The following is a 20,155-nucleotide window of genomic DNA, read 5'->3' on the forward strand; positions in this document are numbered from 1 at the left end:
TTTTCCCACGCCTGCAATAGAGTGTAATTCCATGAAAGCTATATTGCAACGGCACCACTGGTCTGTATGAGTCTACACAAATTGGTGCAAGGTCGGAGAACATCGTGAATTCCTGTGCTAATCTTCCTTTTCATTATTTGTATGTTTGCATTGGCACCCAGTTGTTATTGGGCTTTACAGCGCCTCGCTCTACAAATTAACCAGTCTGTTAGGTATTTAAAATTATCATCTTTACATTCCATAAAATAAGTTTAATTCATCAAATCACGTCAAAGTACAATTAGCGAAACTTCGAAATGTAATAAAAATGAGCTGTAAATAAAAATTAAAAGTAATTTAATATAATTAAACAATTTGTATTACAATGTGTATTTATTTATTAGTGGTGTCCTTCAACAAATCCATATTTTTTGCCTCCTTTCTGGCCGGATTTCTTGCCATAATCTTCTTTGTGGGAGTGATGAGATTCATGCTTGTCTCGTTCCTGCAAAATTGATATTTAACATTTGAAATTTCGTGGGACACATATTTTATAAAATATTTAGTAACATTTAATACTGGTATTGGCTGCTTTGAGGTGATTAGAATGATTAATATGTAATCATTTAATATACATGTTGTAATGACTTAACTTCACCCCTAAAAATTAATTAAAAACAAATAATAATTTATTATCTTAAAAATTAATGAAAATTAATTAACTTTAGTCCTAAGATGAATTTTTGTTGAACAATTTTCAAACATAAGTGATTGAACATATTTATTTGATCTCTAAAAAAAAAAAATTAAAAGAAAATCTTGTAAAATTGAATTTTTTCAGTAATTTCACTCCTCAGGAATTTTTTCTTTAATGGAAAGTAGTAGTCCGATCTACAAAAATTAGAGGGAATAAGCTGAGTTGTAAATCCCAGGGTATTGTTCCGTTTTGCGCTGCTTATGAAGTCCTTTCTTTAGTCATCGACAAAAAATTGTCACCTTACGTTGGTTGCGTAGTGGGTAAATATCAAAATGGTTTTAGAAGAGCTAGATCACATATTTTCACTGATGCAAATTTACAAGAAATCGTACGAGCATAACGTAGTTTCCATACCATTCGTACGTATATGCAAGCGTAGAAAAAAGCAAGCAGATCAAACATATGCCACAGAATGCTTGCTTGAAGTTCAGAACAGCTTGATCTAGAGATTCGTAGTGTCTTCAATAGAAGGGCTTTGCAGTTTCTTCTCTGTTTAATATTGTTATGGAAGGAATGAAAAGAAACATCCTTACCACCCTAAGAGTAGGCTATTTATAACAGGCTCTCTTTTACTCTGTAGAGGATACGCATTAATAAATTACCTCATGCCCCTTATGATCCTGTGAATAATGTCCTTTATCGGAATGCCCTTTTTTGCCATGATGATCGCCGTGATATGCAGACTTATGATGATGTCCTTTATGATGTTTACCTTCTTTTTTTCCATGAGCCCCAGAGAAGTCGCCGTGTTTAGCGTGGTGCCCTCCTTTGTAGTAGTTGTCGTAAAATTTGTGTTCCTAACAAAATTTTAAATAAATATTTAGAAAAAACACATGCTTTTAGAGTAGTTGAAATAAAATCACTGTATAAAACCCCAAACAATTTATTTTACATGCAAAGTTTTCCTTTCTTGCCCAATTTATTTATTATTCATAAAATATGAAATATTTTAAAAAGTTGTTAGTGACTACCCGACATGATAATATTATGTACTTTGAATTAGGAAAGTATTTTGAACACTCGGGTTCACTGCTACAGCGAAGTGTGCAGGTGTGCAAAGTACTAGTAAGTTGTTCAACTGGCACAATCAGGCGGAATTTTATTGTTGGAAATAGAACAATCATTCCATAAAGAATCCTATAAGTGAATTGCAGCTAAAATGTTACGGTCAGGAGTCTTTCTGGTCTAGTACACGATTGCTTGCAAAATGGACTGTTGGAGAAAGATAAGGCAAAAATTAAATGCCCACTTCAAATGCATTGCAAAACAAATTATTAAACTGTGAAAACCAGTATACTTTGTTTATCTCTTAAGTAAATTGTATAAAATGTTAACCTTAATTTCAAAGCATTTATGGTTAAAACGGAATAGAGAGTAGAAATGATGCAAAACCATGGCGTCTGTGGCATTTCAGAAGGATTTTAACCATATAAAATTGTGTACATATTATTGAGAGCAAGTAATGAACCACTATATAGATATACTTAAAAAAGCTGTTGAGGAAATTTGGGTCAGTGAAGAGGGATGAAAAGAACTAACGGTAAATATATACTCGAAACAGTATCGGCATGGGCCAGAATAATATTGCCCGAAAAAACCCAAAGGGCAATGATTTCGAAGTTTCTGAATCGTCGTCCCCATACTTGTTCATAGTAATTATCGCACTCCCGAATATTAACAGTTGACTTTTAAAAACTTATTCATATTCTGTATTTAATGTACTGGAACACAAAACCCATGTTCAGTATTTTGCAAGGATCTTGAATATCTTTTTTATAATGCAATTAGATTATTCGGCACACAAATTTTTCAGAATAAACCTTATAGTTCCCTTTTGTCTCAACTTCCCTTGCTTATTTTAGGCCTAAAGAGACATCTTCATAACAGTTGATGCTGTGACTTGTTTTAGCTAAAGAGATATTTCTAATCTCCTTAACAAAAACTTACAGTTTAAAAAGTTAAGTATAAGGGTTGATTAAACGCCAAAAGGTACACAAATCAGCAAGTACCCATCATTTCATTTATACTTCATTGATATGATTTAAGTAATTTTACTGCATTAACTTTTCCTTCACATTTTTAGAATTCATTAGATGTCACAGACCCTTATGCTGGCCATTTTCATCTACAAAATATTTGTTCTAGACTGTAGATTGTAATATCTATTTATCTATAATAATCAAACTATTAATTACAGGTTAAAAAGAAAAAAAAAAATAGGCTAAAGATTTCAAAAACTTTTTTTAAAAAAAAGTTTACACCAACATACATTAATGATTTCATTTTATTTATTTTTATTTTTAAATAAAAATCGTCGGTTTAAGTTCATTCTTCGATTAAAGTAATTGTTATTTTATGAAGTAGTCAAACGTTTATAATAATAGGTAATAATTATCTGGCTTTATCGCAAATAATATAGTTTTCTACAATTACATTCTCAATCTAGATGTTCTTCCCACAATGTTGTATATATGTAATATAAAATAAATAAGATATGCATATTTTTAGGACAGCTAATTATTCCAGTATTTTACTATAAGTAAAATTAGGGGGACTAAATTAAATTACAATTGAGAAATGAATAATTATTGTTGAATAATCTACTTGTTATTAACTGTGTGTTATTTGTGCTCACGAATATTTCGGTAAGACGAATTCAAGACTGAAATATTGTTTTAAATCCTTCGTGATTCAAATTTAAACAGTGGCTGACTCTGACTTTGTCTTTTTCTACTTTAACATGCATGTATATGTGACTACTCAGAATAATTCAGAACTCATTTTATCATAATTATAACAAAAAAATATTATGAATGAACTGGCCAGCATAAGGGTCTGTGACATCTAATGAATTCTAAAAATGTGAAGGAAAAGTTAATGCAGTAAAATTACTTAAATCATATCAATGAAGTATAAATGAAGTGATGGGTACTTGCTGATTTTTGTACCTTTTGGCGTTTAATCAACCCTTATACTTAACTTTTTAAACTGTAAGTTTTTGTTAAGGAGATTTTTGTACCTTTTGGATAGATTTTCTTTTTGTCTATTTTGCAAAGTTACAGATTTTTTTAAAATTTGGTATAAGCAATTCTATCATTATAACCTGATAAGGCGTTAAGTCGGAACCGTAACTACTGGAGAGATCTTTTTAAAGAATGATTATAATTGCGGTCCCCAAACCATCCTCAATAACAATTTTTTTGAGAAAGCGTTTTGAATAAAATAGGAAGGTATTTGTAAGTAAATAGCAAAATTAAACTGCGATTTCAGTACTTCCTTTTAAGAGGAGCAAGAAAAATAAACTGCGATTACTGTACTTCTCCCTAAAAGGCAAAGATTTTGAATCGAACGACAATTCATTGATGTAAATCGGTTCACTCATTGATAATTTTAACGATTGCAGTACTTCCTGTTGGTAGGCGTAAGAGCATGATGGCACTTCACAGCCACGTAGAGGAGCTTTAATCACTTCTTCGTGCTAAATTTTATCAAAATCGGACTAAGCTTTATAGAAATATTGGTAATAATAGTTTTAGAAAGGGCCTTATTTGGGTAGGGCAAACTCCCCTCCTTATGAGGCATGGCGTCGAGACTTTTAAAGTACAAATCTGTGCAAAATTTTGATTCGAATGACACTTTATTCAAGAAAATCGGTTCACGTCTCGATAATTTGAAAGATTGTTATACTTCCTCTTAACAAGTGTAAGAGCAGATCGTCGCATTAATGGTACATAGGGAAGCCCTAACCCTATCATCCTACCAAATTTTATCAAAATCGGGCCAAGATTTACAGAGAAATTAGAAATAATAATTTTGGAGGGGGCCTTACATAAAGGGGGCTAACTCCTCTCCCATTCGATGTACAGCGTCGAGACCCCCAAAAGGTACATCTACAAAAAATTCCGAATCGAATGACACCTCATTCATGAAAATCGGTTCACGCGTTTAGGCGGTACGCGGTTTAAAAAAAAAAGGTAACAACAACAACAAGAAGAACAACAACAATTTCTGAAAATGCCGTTTTTGCTCATTTTCGGCAGCTTTTTTCTCGAAACCTATTACATCTATGTTGTTGCAAAAAAATTTCAGTTATAAAGGAGGGTTTGTCCTATAATTTAAAGAAAATTTGGGAATTTTATCTTTTATAGAAAAAGAGAAAAAAATTGTCAAAGTTGGGTGTTTTTCAACGTTACACTTTTTCGTGCAGTTTTTGACGATCAACCCTTATACAACTGTCCTACCGGACAGTTTTAATAAAAGACTCCCTTGCGATTTTCTCTCGCCCCACAGTTTGGAATACAAACTGCAGTAAGGGAAAGTTGACTTGCCAATTATATGGGCATCCCTGCGGGTAACCTAGCCTAGCAAAACTAATACTGACCTCCCAACAACATTCACGAATGGATTTTCTGCAATTATTTTGGTTTATTAAAACAGCCCCTTCGACAAGGGTTGATCGTCAAAAACTATACAAAAAAAGTTACTGTAGAAAAATATCAATTTTTGAAAATTTTTCTTTTTTTCTATAAAAGATTAAATTCTCAAGTTTTCTCCAAAAATGAAGGGCATACGAATATAATAATCCACAACGCAGATCAAATACATGTCGAGAAAAACGTAGCAAAAAAAAAAAAATGGGAAATAACTACTTTTCAGAAGTTGTACGTTATTATTATTATTATTTTTTATTTTTTAAACAACATAGCGATTAAATGCGTGAATCAATTATTATGATTTTCTTAAGTGGTAAGAAATTTATAGTATAATGTATATTAGTCATTCGGCTCTGAATCTGTTCATTGTTAAAGCAATGGGCATTACTTTTTACTTTGATCAGGGTATCTATAGGCCCACTAGCTCATCACCACTCATGTTGTAAACTTTAAATACGCCTACAGTTTGTGAGCAAAAACTAACACTTAAAGGGACCAAAAATTCTTTTAGTTCTAATTGGCTGCGGCTTTATAGCCCATCCCTGAGTACATTTATTTTCCTCACCTAGGCGCTTAAATATGTTTACATAAATTGATGTACCTTCTGAAACTCATCTTTGTGGAATTTGTTATGATAACCTTTAGTTTTGTGTCCTTTCTTATGTCCTCCTTTTTTGCCGTATTTGGCTGCCTTATGACCTTTTTCACCTTTATGATGTGAACCGTATTCTTCAGCCTAAAAAATTATAGAAAATAAAATTAATTTGCTAATTTTCTAGGGACTTGCTTAGTGGGATATTGGGCTCAGAACTATCTACTATATTGCTTTTAATCTCAGCTCAAAACTTGTCAGTAGGGTAGGCTAAGGCCTGATTTGTCTTTGTAATATGTACTTCTGCTCCTCCTTTAAGTATGTCATCGCAGTTGACTAATTTACACTACTGATATATCGTCCTCATAATTAAGGAGCCCCTTCTTTTCTTTTCTATTTTTAAGGTTCCAGCTCTCCATTTTTCGTGGCAAATTCTTTAAAGTATCACCAGCTTTACTAAAATTCCTGTTTTTCGACCCCCAAAATGGTTGATGAATTTCTTTAGTGTTCTTTATCTGTCGTACCTGTTACCAAAAGTATCCAAATAAACTATGTGGTCACATAGCAAAGCTATCAACAATTTTTGGAAAAAATATTTCAAATAAAACTAATTTTATAAATGCAAAGATTCCAAGTTAAAAAATATATTTGAAGACGTTTGCATTAAAATTGTGAAAAGAAAGTCAAAGATGAACCTTTCTTGAAAAAAATGTCGTACATTTTAATGAATACAAACTAGCCAGATTTAATGAAAATAATGGATTCAAGGATTGTGTCGGAAACCGCAAGTGGGTGAAGTAACCAAGCAGAATACCATTTTGAGATTAACTTATTCAGGAATCGGAGTTTTTACTGCACAATTGTTAAGATGTCCTAAACTCTTGACTGGCTTATTTCAGTTAAATTTCATTTAATATAAATATATACCTCATCGTGATGCGATGCTTTATGTCCCTGATGATGGTCAAAGTAGCCCTTCTTATGATCATGGTCATGCTTGCCGTTGTTTCCTTGGTCGAAATGATGTTTACTCAGATATCCTTTGACACCTTTATGACCACCGCTGGATGAGTGCGCAGAATGGTGCTCATCTCCTCCGCCTTTTTCAAAATGGTGATGGGACCAAGCTCCATCAAGATCTTTTCCTATGTTTTAACATATTAATTACGACTCAAGATTAATGGAAAACTAGAAAAAAAATCGTTTTCTGAGGATTGCAATTCTTCCAGCTCGAAATACTAGTTAATCATCTTATACTTAAAAATACAAAACAGATACTAAAAACGTACAACATACTAAAACAGGAAAACTTAACTTTGCCTCTCCATAAATATATTTTCCTGCAAAAATGTTTCAAATAAATCTAATAGGCCTACATGTTCTTAAAACAAAAATGTGAGTATGTTTGAGTAGAGTGTGATCAGAATAACTCAAGAACGAGGAATCGCAGAAAGTTCAAATTCGATATCTAGTATGCCACCATCGGACCCGACTATAAGCTTGTGAGTCAAAATCAACCGATTGGAAGTGCTACTTTTACTTTTTACATTTGGTTTTTTTTTTTTAATTGAATACAACTCCTATATTTTTCATCAAAATTAGTTCACCTATTACGCGTAAGTAGTTCTTCAACGTTTATTTGCTACTTTGCTGTGAAGTGCCATCTCACAGTGGCACTTTAGTATGTTCTAAAAGTAAAAGTTCCATGCTTTAAGATTTGTATAGGAAATTTGAAATTTCATATAGCATTAGAAAATAAAAGAGAACGTCGTCATGAAGGTTTCGCAAGTATTTTATTGCAAGACAGTGAATAAAATATTACGGTATAGGGTCAGTCTAAATTCAAGAATTATTTCCAAGGTCCCTGACATCTGCAGCCTTTTTCAGCACGCTGCTGGCCCCTGGACAGTGAATTACGTTACATTCAACAATCTCCATTGTCAACTAACTATAGCTATAACAGACTCTTAGGTAAAAAAACTGCTGGATTCAAACTCGGCACTTCGCATTAGAATTTAATGCACTATGAACTAATTCCTTCCCTTTCAAAAATTATTATATTTGAATTAATCTTAAATGTCATGTTTTAACTATTTTGAAGATAATACAGACAAAACTTTAATTTCATTTTTTGAAATACATCTTTTACCCTTTCTGTAATACAATAAGTGGCTCGTTAAAGATTTAAATCTAGACTAAAGGTCTTTTTTGTCTAATTATTTAAAAAGATATTTAACTACAAAACAAAACTAAAATCGGAAGTCAAAAATAAAAGCTACATTGAAGGAACATGTTTAATTAAGATTTATGTAATTGCTTTTAATTAAAATCAATCTATTTTTGTCGACTCTAGTAATTTCGGTTATGACAGTAGCATTCCAATGAATCAAGCTTGTAAATAATTCCTTTAATTACACTCTGTTTATATTTACAATGATTGGACTCATATCATTTTTATCCAATGAATTTTTAAATTGAAATATTATATTAATATATATATTTTTATAATCCACATTTATTAACAAATTTTTCCTAATTTAACATGAATAATTAATAGAATTTGCAATCGATCAGTTCTTGTTTAAGAAATGTTCTGTTTAAATGAGATTAAAATTTTATCTGTATATTTTACCCCCAAAATTCCTATTATTATATTTTTTATGATTTAAGGCGCGTCAACATCTGAGATTATTGGCGCCCGGAGCTTTTTTTAGTGCACTGCCGGCCTCCGGACAGTGTTCTTTCGTTATAGGCAACACTGTTCATCACCGGATAGTGAGCTGTAAAAACTTCTTAGGAAGAGAAAATCTAAGAGCCAGCAGCGGATTCGAACCCGGGATCTCCACGTGGGAATCCAATACGCTAACCACAAAGCTAATCCCTTCCCTACCTATTATAATTATTGACCATTTGTAATCAGTATTGTATATTATATCTCGATTTGGTCAGGGTAAAAGCATTTGAAACATGAATTATTTTAAGTACTTTAGAAAAGTATTAATATTTTGGGAGACTAGACACTCAACTACTTATATTCTAAGTTAGTTACTACTCCTTTATCATTTGAAGTCAAAGTTTTTCGTTAGTTGAAACGTCTTAAATAACAATACTACAACAAAAATCTCCTATGCAAACTGTTGAAGGTGAATGTTTTTGTGCGAACAGCGTATTATAAAACAAAAAGTGCAAACTTGGTATACTGTTTTGAATTATCGCTCCTCATAATAAAGTTTCGGTCAGAATTTTTAAACTATGTATCAATTTTTCGGAAAATGACTCCAGAGATTTTCTTTAAACTTTTTATTTATTTAAACTATAGTTCTACAGATGTTTAATGTGATGCCAGAATTATCATTGAAGACAGGTTGACCGAAGTTGCGACTTGAATGAATTTATTTTTTGGTTTTATGCGATTTTCCAAATGAAAACACCACAACTTTGAGGTGGCTGATAGCCACCCATAAATATGCCATATTAAAAAACATTTTTGTTTTAAATTTTTCTTGGAAATTTATTTATTTTTAACAGAAGGATATTTACTAAAAATATTCACCATGATTATAACAATAACATTCACTAAATAATAAAATAATTAATTGTAACTTTAAGAAAGGCAATAATAGAAAGTTATAGTGTGTTTAGCACCAGATTTTTTCTGCACATAGCGACTAATGTCGAGTTAGAAAACACCGTTTAGTTTTTGAATTATCTACCTTACCTAGGAGGACGCATCTCTATGTACGTGATGTCTATCAACGGCCTGTCAATTGTAGCAACTTTTCCCAATTATATGTATCGTCAAGTTGTAGCAAGTTATTTTCATAATTTGATCGAAATACTTTTTTAAATTATATTTCTGCAATAGCCAGTATTTATGACGAATTTAGATGACCCAATTAACCCGGAGAGAGGAAGTTTTTTGTTTATTTGAAATATAATATATTTAAACGTTGAGACAGTTAATAAGAGGTTTAATAATAATTCAATATTTTTTTGTTTTAAACGATTTCATTTACCTAATTTATTTTCTTACCTGGATAGATATTTGAATTTGCTGTATACAATGGAATGAAGAATATGGTACATAGTAGGAAGATGTTGTTTGTACAGAACATGACTATTGTATGAATCTATGTAAAACTATCTTACATATTTATAACTGATTGACTCTACCACACTTCACTAGTCCGTTCCGCTTTCAAGAGAATGCGGTAATGTTCGTTATGCCCTTCTGAAGATACGCCATATTTATTTATTCATTTTGTCATATATTAATAATTGCACTTAATTTTCCTTTCTTCAATTTAACAAATCGTTTTCGCTAGCTTATTTTGATTAGCAACTCAAAACGTCAGGTTTATATAACACGCATCACTTTTTAAACAAACCACTAACTGTTTCCGAAGAGGGTGTCAATTAATGAAGTAGATTTCACTATTTTTTTTTTTTTTTTAACATTGGAGATTATAATTTTTTTTAGGAATATCGTTTCTTAATCTGGATGAGCGTTTTCTTTTGTGAACAAAAAAAAAAAAATCATAGAACCAATGGCCCATGAATAAGTCTTCATTTTTACTGATTTTCTAGGATTTTAGGAGTCCCTAGCTAATATGTACTTGTAGATATAATTTTTTTTTTTTTAGGCTCATCAACTTCTGAGGCCATTAGCGCTCAGTATGTACTATATTCATAAACAAGACTAATAAACGCACTATGTATTTGTGACGTCACACAAAATTAAACAAAGAAAAAATAATTCAGAATTAAATTAACTGTTTTAACATTTCTTTATTTGCTTTTAGAAAAATATATTTTTTATAGTAAGGAGAGCCATCTGTAAAAATTTGCAATTCATTTTTAACAAAACCTCATACAACTTAGTTCAAAACCGAAGATCATTAAGCTTGTTAAAAGCTAGAACCAAAACATACTTTTAAACAAATAAAATAAAATATGGAAAAGAGGATATAAGACTGATAAATAGAAATGGAAAGAACTAACCCAGTGTCAGTGCATGAAACATGAAAAATGGTGGCACATAAATATATATATTTTGCAACATTGAGAGATTGTTACGACATATTTTTTAAACGAAACTTCTTGTTGGTTTCAGATATGTAATTGTAATTTAAATGTTAAAGAGAAGTGAGAAACAAACAGAAGTAAACGGATGTGTAAAACATTGAGATAATCCCCATTATTTTAGGTAGGATGTATATTTTAAAAACTTAGTTGATTGATCATTATGGTAATGAAAAAATATGGATAACAGTATCTTGATCTACCTTTTGGCCTAAGAAAGTAGAAAGAAAACATTACCTGGCAGATTGGCTCTAAGTGATTAAAAACTTTTAAAAACGTAGTCCATAACCATTCCTGGCAATTTCTTTAAAGGCTGATAAAAAAAATATATATTGAATTTTATATATGTGCTGTTTTTTCTTGACCTTCACTTTTTCTTCTTTCGTGTTTTATGTGCCTTCATTATAAATATCTCGTTTAAGCGGAGAAAATCGAACCTCGTGTTAAGAATATAGAACTTTTTCTAATTTCTTATTGGCATTTAAAAGTCACTTATCATCATAAATTTAATTTAAAAAAAAAAAACATTTTTACTATACTGAACATTTATATGCAGGGTATTCTATGATTTATAGATATTTCTCCATGAAGCAAAGAAGGAAAACAAATAATAATATATATCCTCTTACTTTTTAGTTAGAATCCAAATTCAACGAGCAAAGTCGATTTTTTGCTGCCAAAAGCGAGATACAGTCGTCAACTTCATTTTTCAAGTGGTGAGGTATGGTTTTTACATCTTCTGATGTAATTTCCATTTCTACTGATGAACACATTATTTTCCTAGTTCAATTTTTTTAGTACAATTTACTTGAACAGCTTGGATTTAAAATCTTGAGTCATTGTTGCAATTAATTGAAATGGACAAATCATATATTTAATATAGCCATTAAGAGATCAGTGATCAACGTCGTTATGAGTGTAGAATTGTGGTTATGTCAATTCTCACTTTAAAATTCATATTCTGCAATTAATAATAAACTGACGACACTAACCTGTAGTTGGACGTTAAGCCCCGCCTGAAAACGTGGGCGATTTCTTTAATGATTAACATAAAGTGGTGCTCGAAATTCTATTAATGCGAGGCAGTAGGTGCAAAAATTTATTTTAATAAGATGGATGGCGAATAAGAATTAATTAATTCTCTGTAGTTAAGTATATATATGGGTAAGAAGATTATGCAGTATTATCAAGGAAGGCCGAGAAGCGATTGATAGTCCAGGTGGACCATGATGCTGGAGTGCTGAAATATCTGATTGGAGAACGAAGGCGCAGAACCGGAAAGGCTGGAGGAAGTTCTTAATGGAAGCCAGGGCTCGATTCGGGCAGTAGCGCCGGATATGTATGTATGTATGCCAAGTTATTACATGAATAAGATGTTACCTGTAAAGCTCTATTTCACTTAAGTAGTTTGTCTAAACTCAGGTACCATTTATCAGTCTTATTAAAGTGAATTCTAGTTTTGAGTGTAGAACTATAAAGAAGTCACGAGTACCACTCAGTTAGACCTAATAATGAAAACATATGTAAATCCTCTGCTAATTCTTAGCTAGTTGAAGAAGTGGATAGATTGTTTTTGTAAACAATTAAATTCAGATGTTATTTATTTAATGTGCCAATATAAGGATGTTTATTTATCCTTCTGTTAACGCATTAAAAGCGTCTATTTCTTAATAGACCATTACCCCATTACACGGCTCAGAGCCCGACTTAGGTGCCCCACTTGTTCAACACACTTTCTGTTAATCTTAAAATAATTCATCATTTAATATTTTACAAATTAATACGAAACAACGGACAAATATCAATTATTACAGCAACCGATAAAAAAGTAACTTAAATTTCACAGGATATATAGTAACCGTGTTCTGGGAAACATGTAAAAACATCTGACTAAAACGGATTATTAGGTTTCCAAAATAAATCTACTTTTCACCTCAAGTAATAATTCATTCATGAAATAATTCATGAAACGAAATCACTGGGTTTTTGAAGCAGGGTTTGGCAGAAATCATGTCAGTGTGAAGCTTGCTGATCTGGAAAGCACGGCTTCCGTTGGCTTCCGATTTAGCAGGTTGTTGGGTCACGAATATTTGCTTGCAAGTCTACTCGTGCTCTGCAAGGACCCGCTTCTCAGCTGCCATTTAGTTAGCAGGATTACTGAATCAGTGCTCTAGGGAACGCCCTGGACGAAGCTTATCTTCTAATCTTATGTAACCCTCTCTAAATATTTTTAACTTGAACTGAAAAGGTTTTAGTTTATGAAATTAAAGTCGACTATCATCCTAATCCACTCTGCCGTGACAAAGCTCCTACCATCCTTCTATACCCTACAGGCAAAAAAGAATTAAACACATCCTTCTCTAAATTTCTACACTAACTGCAGGTTTTTTCCTTCCTTTTTCCCTGCATTTTTTATCCTTCATATCTTAATCTTTCTATACTACTACTTGTTATGAAGGTTACAATGTTCCGTACATTGACACTTCGTGTATTTATTTTGTTGTACATATTTATAATATAATAAAGATTTAACTATTATATTTTTCTGAAACTAAAGTAAAATTATCTACAAATCTACAATCTACAAAGGAAATTGAACCTTTTTAACATTATTTTTTCAATATAATTTTTACATTGTAAAACATAGACTAAAAAATTGAGAAATTAAAGTGAACCAATCAGAATATTGAAGCCAACTAGCACTAGTGTGAATTCTGTAGAAAATTTTATGTTCAGGAAATGCAGTAAGAGAATATTGAGTAGAAAAGTTTCATTCGTCCTTGCTGGAATATTTTCCATTTAATATATGTACCAAATACAACATGAGGCAATTATTAAATACGATTATTGTCCATTAAAAAAATATATATATTTGTTTTCTTAAACTTATATATACATGGTAGGTACAGGTTTCATGTACTACTAACACAGCACTTTACTGAACTTTTTTAAACTTCGTTATTATTATTATTTTAAATACATAATACAAGATTTCACAGAAATGTTATTCTTCTACCATATTGGGCACTTCACCTTTCTAATTTTCTTGTCTTCTTTTTTCTTTTCTTTTTTTTTTTTGAGAGAGAGAGAGTTGGTTGTAATTTTTCAGAGAGAATTCGCTTTCAGATTTTTTTTGTCTATACAAGCTATTAGGTTTTTGCCCTCTTGTTTCTTTCTTTTTTTCAATTTTTTAAATACTTCCAGTGAAATTTTTATGAAACTGAATTTATTATTAAATTTTCTCTGTAAGTTCTGGTACAGCTTTAAACAAATCTTCCACAAGACCATAATCAGCAACCTGAAATATTGGAGCTTCTGGGTCTTTGTTTATAGCAACTATAGTTTTTGAATCTTTCATTCCAGCTAAATGTTGGATAGCACCAGAGATTCCGATCGCGATATACAATTCCTTAAAAAAAAAAAAAAGCATACATATATTACATTTATTATTATTTGATTTTCAAAAATACCAGTAATACTTCTGATTAAAAATTTAATTTAAGGATAGATCCTGGGAAATATGCTCTTCTCAAAAGTATTTTTATTAAAGTGAACCCAATTTAAACCGAGTAAAATTTAAAAAAATATCTAAGTTTAAAGAAAAAATTGTAAAAGAAAATAGTAAGAGGATTTACTCAAGATTTTTAAATTCACTTTGAAATAAAACTTTTTTATGCAAAAAAAAAACCTAAACCTAATATTTGAAAACATTACTTAAATTTGAAAATTGGTTACCATACCGGCGCAACAATTTTGCCAGTCTGTCCGATTTGCAGATCATTCGAAACAAAACCTGCATCAACAGCAGCTCTTGATGCACCTACCGCTGCACCTAATTTATCAGCTAAGGTGTAGAGCAGCTTGAAATTATCTCCGGACTTCATCCCTCTTCCTAAAAAAATGAAATTAATATTATTATGAAATAATTAAAAAATATCTTTACTAAAATGCAATATTAACAATTGCACACATCTCTACTTATTATCGATTTGTCATCATCTTATAAATTTGCTAGTTGCGCTGTGTAATTTGTCTTTAAAGGGTATCATTGTACACGGATCTAGTCGAAATACACAAATTAAATTTTTAAAAATCTATTTTATATCTTCTACGAGTAACACCGAACATCCCATTGCGTATGTTGGGTTGGAAATAGGAAGAGTTCATTTAAAATTCAGAATTTGGAATATTTAGTTTACAAGGAACCAGGACTGTCCGGGCATATTATGAAACGATGTAACAACTTTAATATAACAGCAAGATCCCGCAATATATATAGTTGATCGCATTAAGGTTCTATTTGAAATAGGAGCTGACAATATATAAGAAATTCGCAACGAACGTGGCTTTAAATCTTCTTAAATAAGAGCAATTATAATTTACCTCTCAGTTAAATAGCAAAATTTATATTTTGCTATACTGATCTCATCCCCTTGTAATTCTTTTTCTAAGTACATATGTGTTTTTTAGGGTAAAGTACCATATCTTCGCTTACAGAGTCATATAAAGATAGTAGCAAATTCTTTTTATTATTAGGAAATATGGTTTTCAAATTTCTTAACAATGTTGCCTAAAGATATGAACTTGATGGTTTCTGCCCTTATTAATTACGCTACAATTTTCATTTATTTTCCAAATATAATTTTGAATTATTTTAAGCTATCTTTCAAACTTTAATGAAGATGAAACTTCACCAGTTAACTTATTAATAAGAACAATTGGTTATAATAAACTGAATATTTTCTCATAATTAAATTTGTAAATAACCGCAGAGTAATTTTCCGTTTCTTTTAAAATTCGGTCAAAAGAATCTTCCGCTTATTAAGTTTATTATTTTTTTTGTTTTCAAGGATATTTCAAGGATAGTTTTGCTAAAGGGAATCTTAAACAAATAATTCAAATTCTCTGTACTGACTAATGAATAAAATAAAAACTTCATTTTAAAAACTATGAATGGTCACAATCATTACCGAAAAATTTAATTTATATAAGCTACTTGAACTCGGGATCTCTTCTATGAGTCTAGTGCGTTACCATTCGACTATTCTGTACTTTTGTACTATTCTAGTATAAATGTCACAAGTTTTATTTATTGATTTATTATGACTACTATTGCATTGCAGTAGTCATTGTGATTGCATCCATGAAATTTCTTTTTAAAACCAGAACTTTGTAGTTTATCTCAATTTCATTCATTTTATTTCTATTTGATTATTTACTATTATTATTTTTTATACAAAGTATTATTAATCCGATATATTCTGTAAACTACCTCAGCTTGACAGATATTAATCCTGAAATTCATTTTTTAAAACACTCAATTTAATTAATATAAAGAGATGCATACCTCCACTGATGATAATTTTTGCAGCAGTTAGTTCTGGTCTATCACTCTTTTTTATCTCTTGTGCAACAAATGTAGTTCCGGGTGCTTTATAATCACCAGTTGGTGCATCTTCTTTTGCAGGGCTTCCTTCACCTTCCGCAGGTGCGAATGCAGTTCCTCTTACTGTTAAAACTTTAACAGGATCCTTGCATTTTAAAGTCATCACAGCGTTACCTGTTTAATAATAAAATTACTTTATCCAGAACTATATCCCAAAGAATTCAATAATGTAATTACATTGTATTTTCTCTCACTGCTCTTAGGAGAAAGTATTGCAATATTGAATGTTACCGGAAATCAACATTTTGAGTTCCACAAGTGTAAAAGAATGTTTTAACAAATGATCAGTTCCACTATATCAACTAAATACGTATCTCAAAATCGAAAAACTGCTGAAAGCTCATCCTTGATTTGCGTTTCGATTTCGAATATAACCACCCCATGAATCATGCATGCCAATTAGAAACCAGATCGGTCTATTCCGACCTTGCAACCAGCCAAGTTTTCTTCTGTTACCATCAAAGTAACAGCAAATTACGCCGTCACTCTTCTCCATAAACTTCTTAAGAGTATCCTCCCCTAAAATAACCTTAACCTCTTAGCATATTGCTTATTAAAACCACATTTGAGACGGCAAATGCAGTGTGAGACGGTGCAATATTCAACCAACCTCTGAAGTGAATGTCTGAAACCGGTCAGGGATACCAAAACCATGCATGCCACTACGGATACAATCATCGATAAAATCTCATTTTTTGCACATCCCTTTGAATCTGAAGAATAAAAATTGGTTTGTTTGCCTCAATTCACAGTGTAATGTACCTCTCCTCTGGAATACTTTCTCCATTCTCTTCTACTTCTCATCCTAAGAAATGTCCCCATACCGCTCCTTCAACACGGAGCTGATGCTTAATCTCATCTAACAAGCTCAAATCTTTTGCTGAAGTGTGTAGAAAACAGAGCTTTGTATAAATTTACGTATAAACGAACTCCCAAAACCAACCCTTCACGGTATTACTGGAGATTATGGCGATTGCATTAACCATTAAATTTATGAGCTAACCAGTAAGTACATTATTTGCCTAATTAGTGGCACAACCATGTAATATTTCAAGACATCATTCCCAACTTTTCTGTTTGGATAGGTAAAGTGATTTTGTCCGCATAAATAAGTAAAATAAATAAATAAATAGAAAATTAAGTAATCGTCTATTTTTCTGACGGGGATTAACGTCCAACTACCAGATTACGTGTCGTGGGCAGAGGCGACTAGCAATCTACTTTACTATTAATTTCTCATATTAAACATTAAATAAAATGCAAGGCCTAGACCGGGAATTGAACTCAGCACCAAAAACATCTTAGCTTTGAGGATGCTCGGCTACTGCAGCACCTGTCCCGATAACTAACTCACTTAGGTAAGCTAAACTCATACTAAAGCCGAAAAGTAGTTTTACATTTTTAAAAAATCGCACCAGTTCCTTTACTACAATAGAGATCCCAAAAAGTAGAAATTTATACCTGCATAAATAGTTCGTATAAATGTATCTGGTCCAGCGATACCAATGATATCGGACACTGGAGACACATCTAATAGCGCTGCCACCCTTGGAAGTAATGCTTTTCCTTGAGCAGTAGCACCAGCCATTATATGCGAGTATTTAAATTGATTATGACAAGCAATTATTAAAGACGTAATGCTTTCTGCTAAAAAGCCTTTGAAGCAAGGATTATCTGCTGTCAGTACTTTAGATATGCCAGGAAGTGTTCCAGCCTCAGCTACAGCCTGTTGGAGAAAAATCTGGTTAATTTTATTTTTTTATAAAACACATTACAAAAGTTAAGGATTTTTCTTCCTGCAAGTACAACTATCAGGAGTTTCAAAGTATATTCAAATTTCTACTTTTTATTGATTTTATTTCGTTCGCTACATGAGTTTACTCAAGGATAATTTTTAGGGTAGCTACTGACCTCCAATTTCCCACTAACCTTGAAATCGATGTTCTTTTGTTTTTGTTTTTACTCAGCTTCAAAAAATGGGTAATACTCTCGATATACAGTACAGAGACTGCAGCTAGAAGAGTGGAAAATTTAGGATTACAGCTGCCATTTTATAAGATATACAACTCCCATAAACATTATCCTTGATTATAGTAAACTCATGCAGCGCACGAAATATTGGACAAATTGAAGATTTCTTAGAACTTTGGAGCAGCAATTATATGCCTAGTAACTAAATTAAGGTGATAAAAAACTTGGGTGCGAAAATTTCAGGGGAGTAACTCTGTTAAGATCTTAATATAGCATTCTGGCAATTCTCTTGATTAAGAAACTTACACCTCGAATGGAATTATAAAAGTGGCCTTAGGCAAGGAGCAAATGCTTCAATTTTTCGGAATACCTCTTAAACTGATTTGTCGTGTGAAAATGCACTTTGTTATTATTTTGTTAACGTCCAAGGAAGTCTGACAGAAAATTTGGTCATGAATTCTGCACTTAGACGAGGAAATTATTATTTTAGAAAGCACTTACAAGGCTCGTCGCCTCGGAGGCCTGCCAAAATTAAGGTGAGCGGAAAAACTCAAAAAACTGAAGAAAATGGGAGTTCCCAGATTACTTAATAGTGTCCAAACGTTGGGGAGTGCCCAAATCGCCGGAGCGTGAAAGAGGAAGCTAATTGAGGAAGCCCAAGCCCTTTCAGTGCCAGAGCGCCCGTAGAATTTCCATACTATCATCGCTGAGGGTTAATCGAGCCGGAAACTTTTCAAATCGCTACATCTAGTTAGTCAAACATTATTCTTGGGTATTTAATTTCTACTACCAAATCAGTTTGTCAGTTACGTGTCCTTAGAGTTGCTAGATAGGCATAACTCAACGTTTACAACCTCCGAAGATGTGGTCAGTCCATTCCTCTTACGTAAACTGTAATAACTCACAGAAAGAAGAGAAAGTAAAAATTGAATTACATAGTCCGATTATCTCTAAAATTAGACTTTCTAACATCGGAAAAGACTGAAAGAAATTAAAATCCAAATCTCGTTTAATTTTTTAATAATTGTTTTGAGATTTTCAACTTTTAACAATGCATTCCACAAAAAACTTACCTTGGCACAATTATCACCTGCAACTAACAGAGATATATCTCCGCCAACCTTACCAGCGGCTGTAATTGTATTTCTCGTGATAGGCAGTATTTTATCGTTATCATGTTCTGCAACCACAAGGGTACTCTGTAATCTTTTTACGATCTGCAACAGTAACAAAAACAAGAAATTCAAATTGGACCAACGGGAAATTCAACCAGTCATTCTTCAAACGATATACTGAAATCTCTCTTTATTTAAGTATTAAACTCCTACATACATACAACTAAGTTACTATGATAAAACAATTTGCTATGACAAATTAAAGAATCCCATAACTCAACGAAATCTTAATAGTGTTTCTCAATAAAGGTGAATCAAAGGTCATAACATAAATTAGTTATTTTTAGTTATGGTTTAGCTAACATATGTACCTGCAAGACTGTCTGAGTAGAAATGGATAGTTTTGATTCAAATTTTTTAGGCAAATTATTATTTATAACACGGAAATATCTGTACAGTTTTGTATCAAATAAATAATTTTTAAAAATATGAGGTCAATGCTTATATTTATTCATTTAAACTGAAATTTATATGATACGCACACAAGTGTAAATGTGAAATTAAGGAAAAGTTAAGTCATAAGCCCAAACATTTTATTTTCATATAAATGAGTGCACTTCAGAATAACTTACTTTAGAACCAGGAGATGACAATTTACGAAATGTCGTGAACATGACTACTGTTCCAAAGTTAACCTAATAAGATCCTAATTGAGAAAAAAAGAATAACCTAATAGTCATAACCTATCATATCAATATAAGAAAAAAAAATCTTAAAAGA

The 20,155-nt window shown here is 31.7% G+C and overlaps 2 protein-coding genes across 2 annotated transcripts; both read right to left on the reverse strand.

The window, feature by feature from the left end:
* Positions 1–236: 236 nt before the first annotated feature.
* LOC141462026 (uncharacterized) lies at positions 237–9,969 on the reverse strand. The gene is made up of 5 exons (XM_074143592.1): positions 9,795–9,969; positions 6,689–6,906; positions 5,771–5,905; positions 1,339–1,533; positions 237–484 (listed from the first exon to the last, which is right to left on the reverse strand). Exons 1-5 carry the CDS (start codon positions 9,874–9,876, stop codon positions 380–382), a joined length of 735 nt encoding a protein of 244 aa, XP_073999693.1. The 5' UTR covers positions 9,877–9,969; the 3' UTR covers positions 237–379.
* A 3,718-nt stretch (positions 9,970–13,687) lies between these two features.
* On the reverse strand, positions 13,688–20,155 carry wal (electron transfer flavoprotein subunit alpha wal). Its single transcript, XM_074142809.1, has 6 exons — positions 20,008–20,155; positions 19,334–19,477; positions 17,751–18,015; positions 16,191–16,403; positions 14,584–14,735; positions 13,688–14,252 (listed from the first exon to the last, which is right to left on the reverse strand). Exons 1-6 carry the CDS (start codon positions 20,047–20,049, stop codon positions 14,076–14,078), a joined length of 993 nt encoding a protein of 330 aa, XP_073998910.1. The 5' UTR covers positions 20,050–20,155; the 3' UTR covers positions 13,688–14,075.

The sequence above is a fragment of the Rhodnius prolixus genome, unplaced genomic scaffold, assembly GCF_049639745.1.
Source record: "Rhodnius prolixus isolate KJV_2025 unplaced genomic scaffold, Rpr scaffold_12, whole genome shotgun sequence".
Taxonomy (NCBI): Eukaryota; Metazoa; Arthropoda; class Insecta; order Hemiptera; family Reduviidae; genus Rhodnius; species Rhodnius prolixus.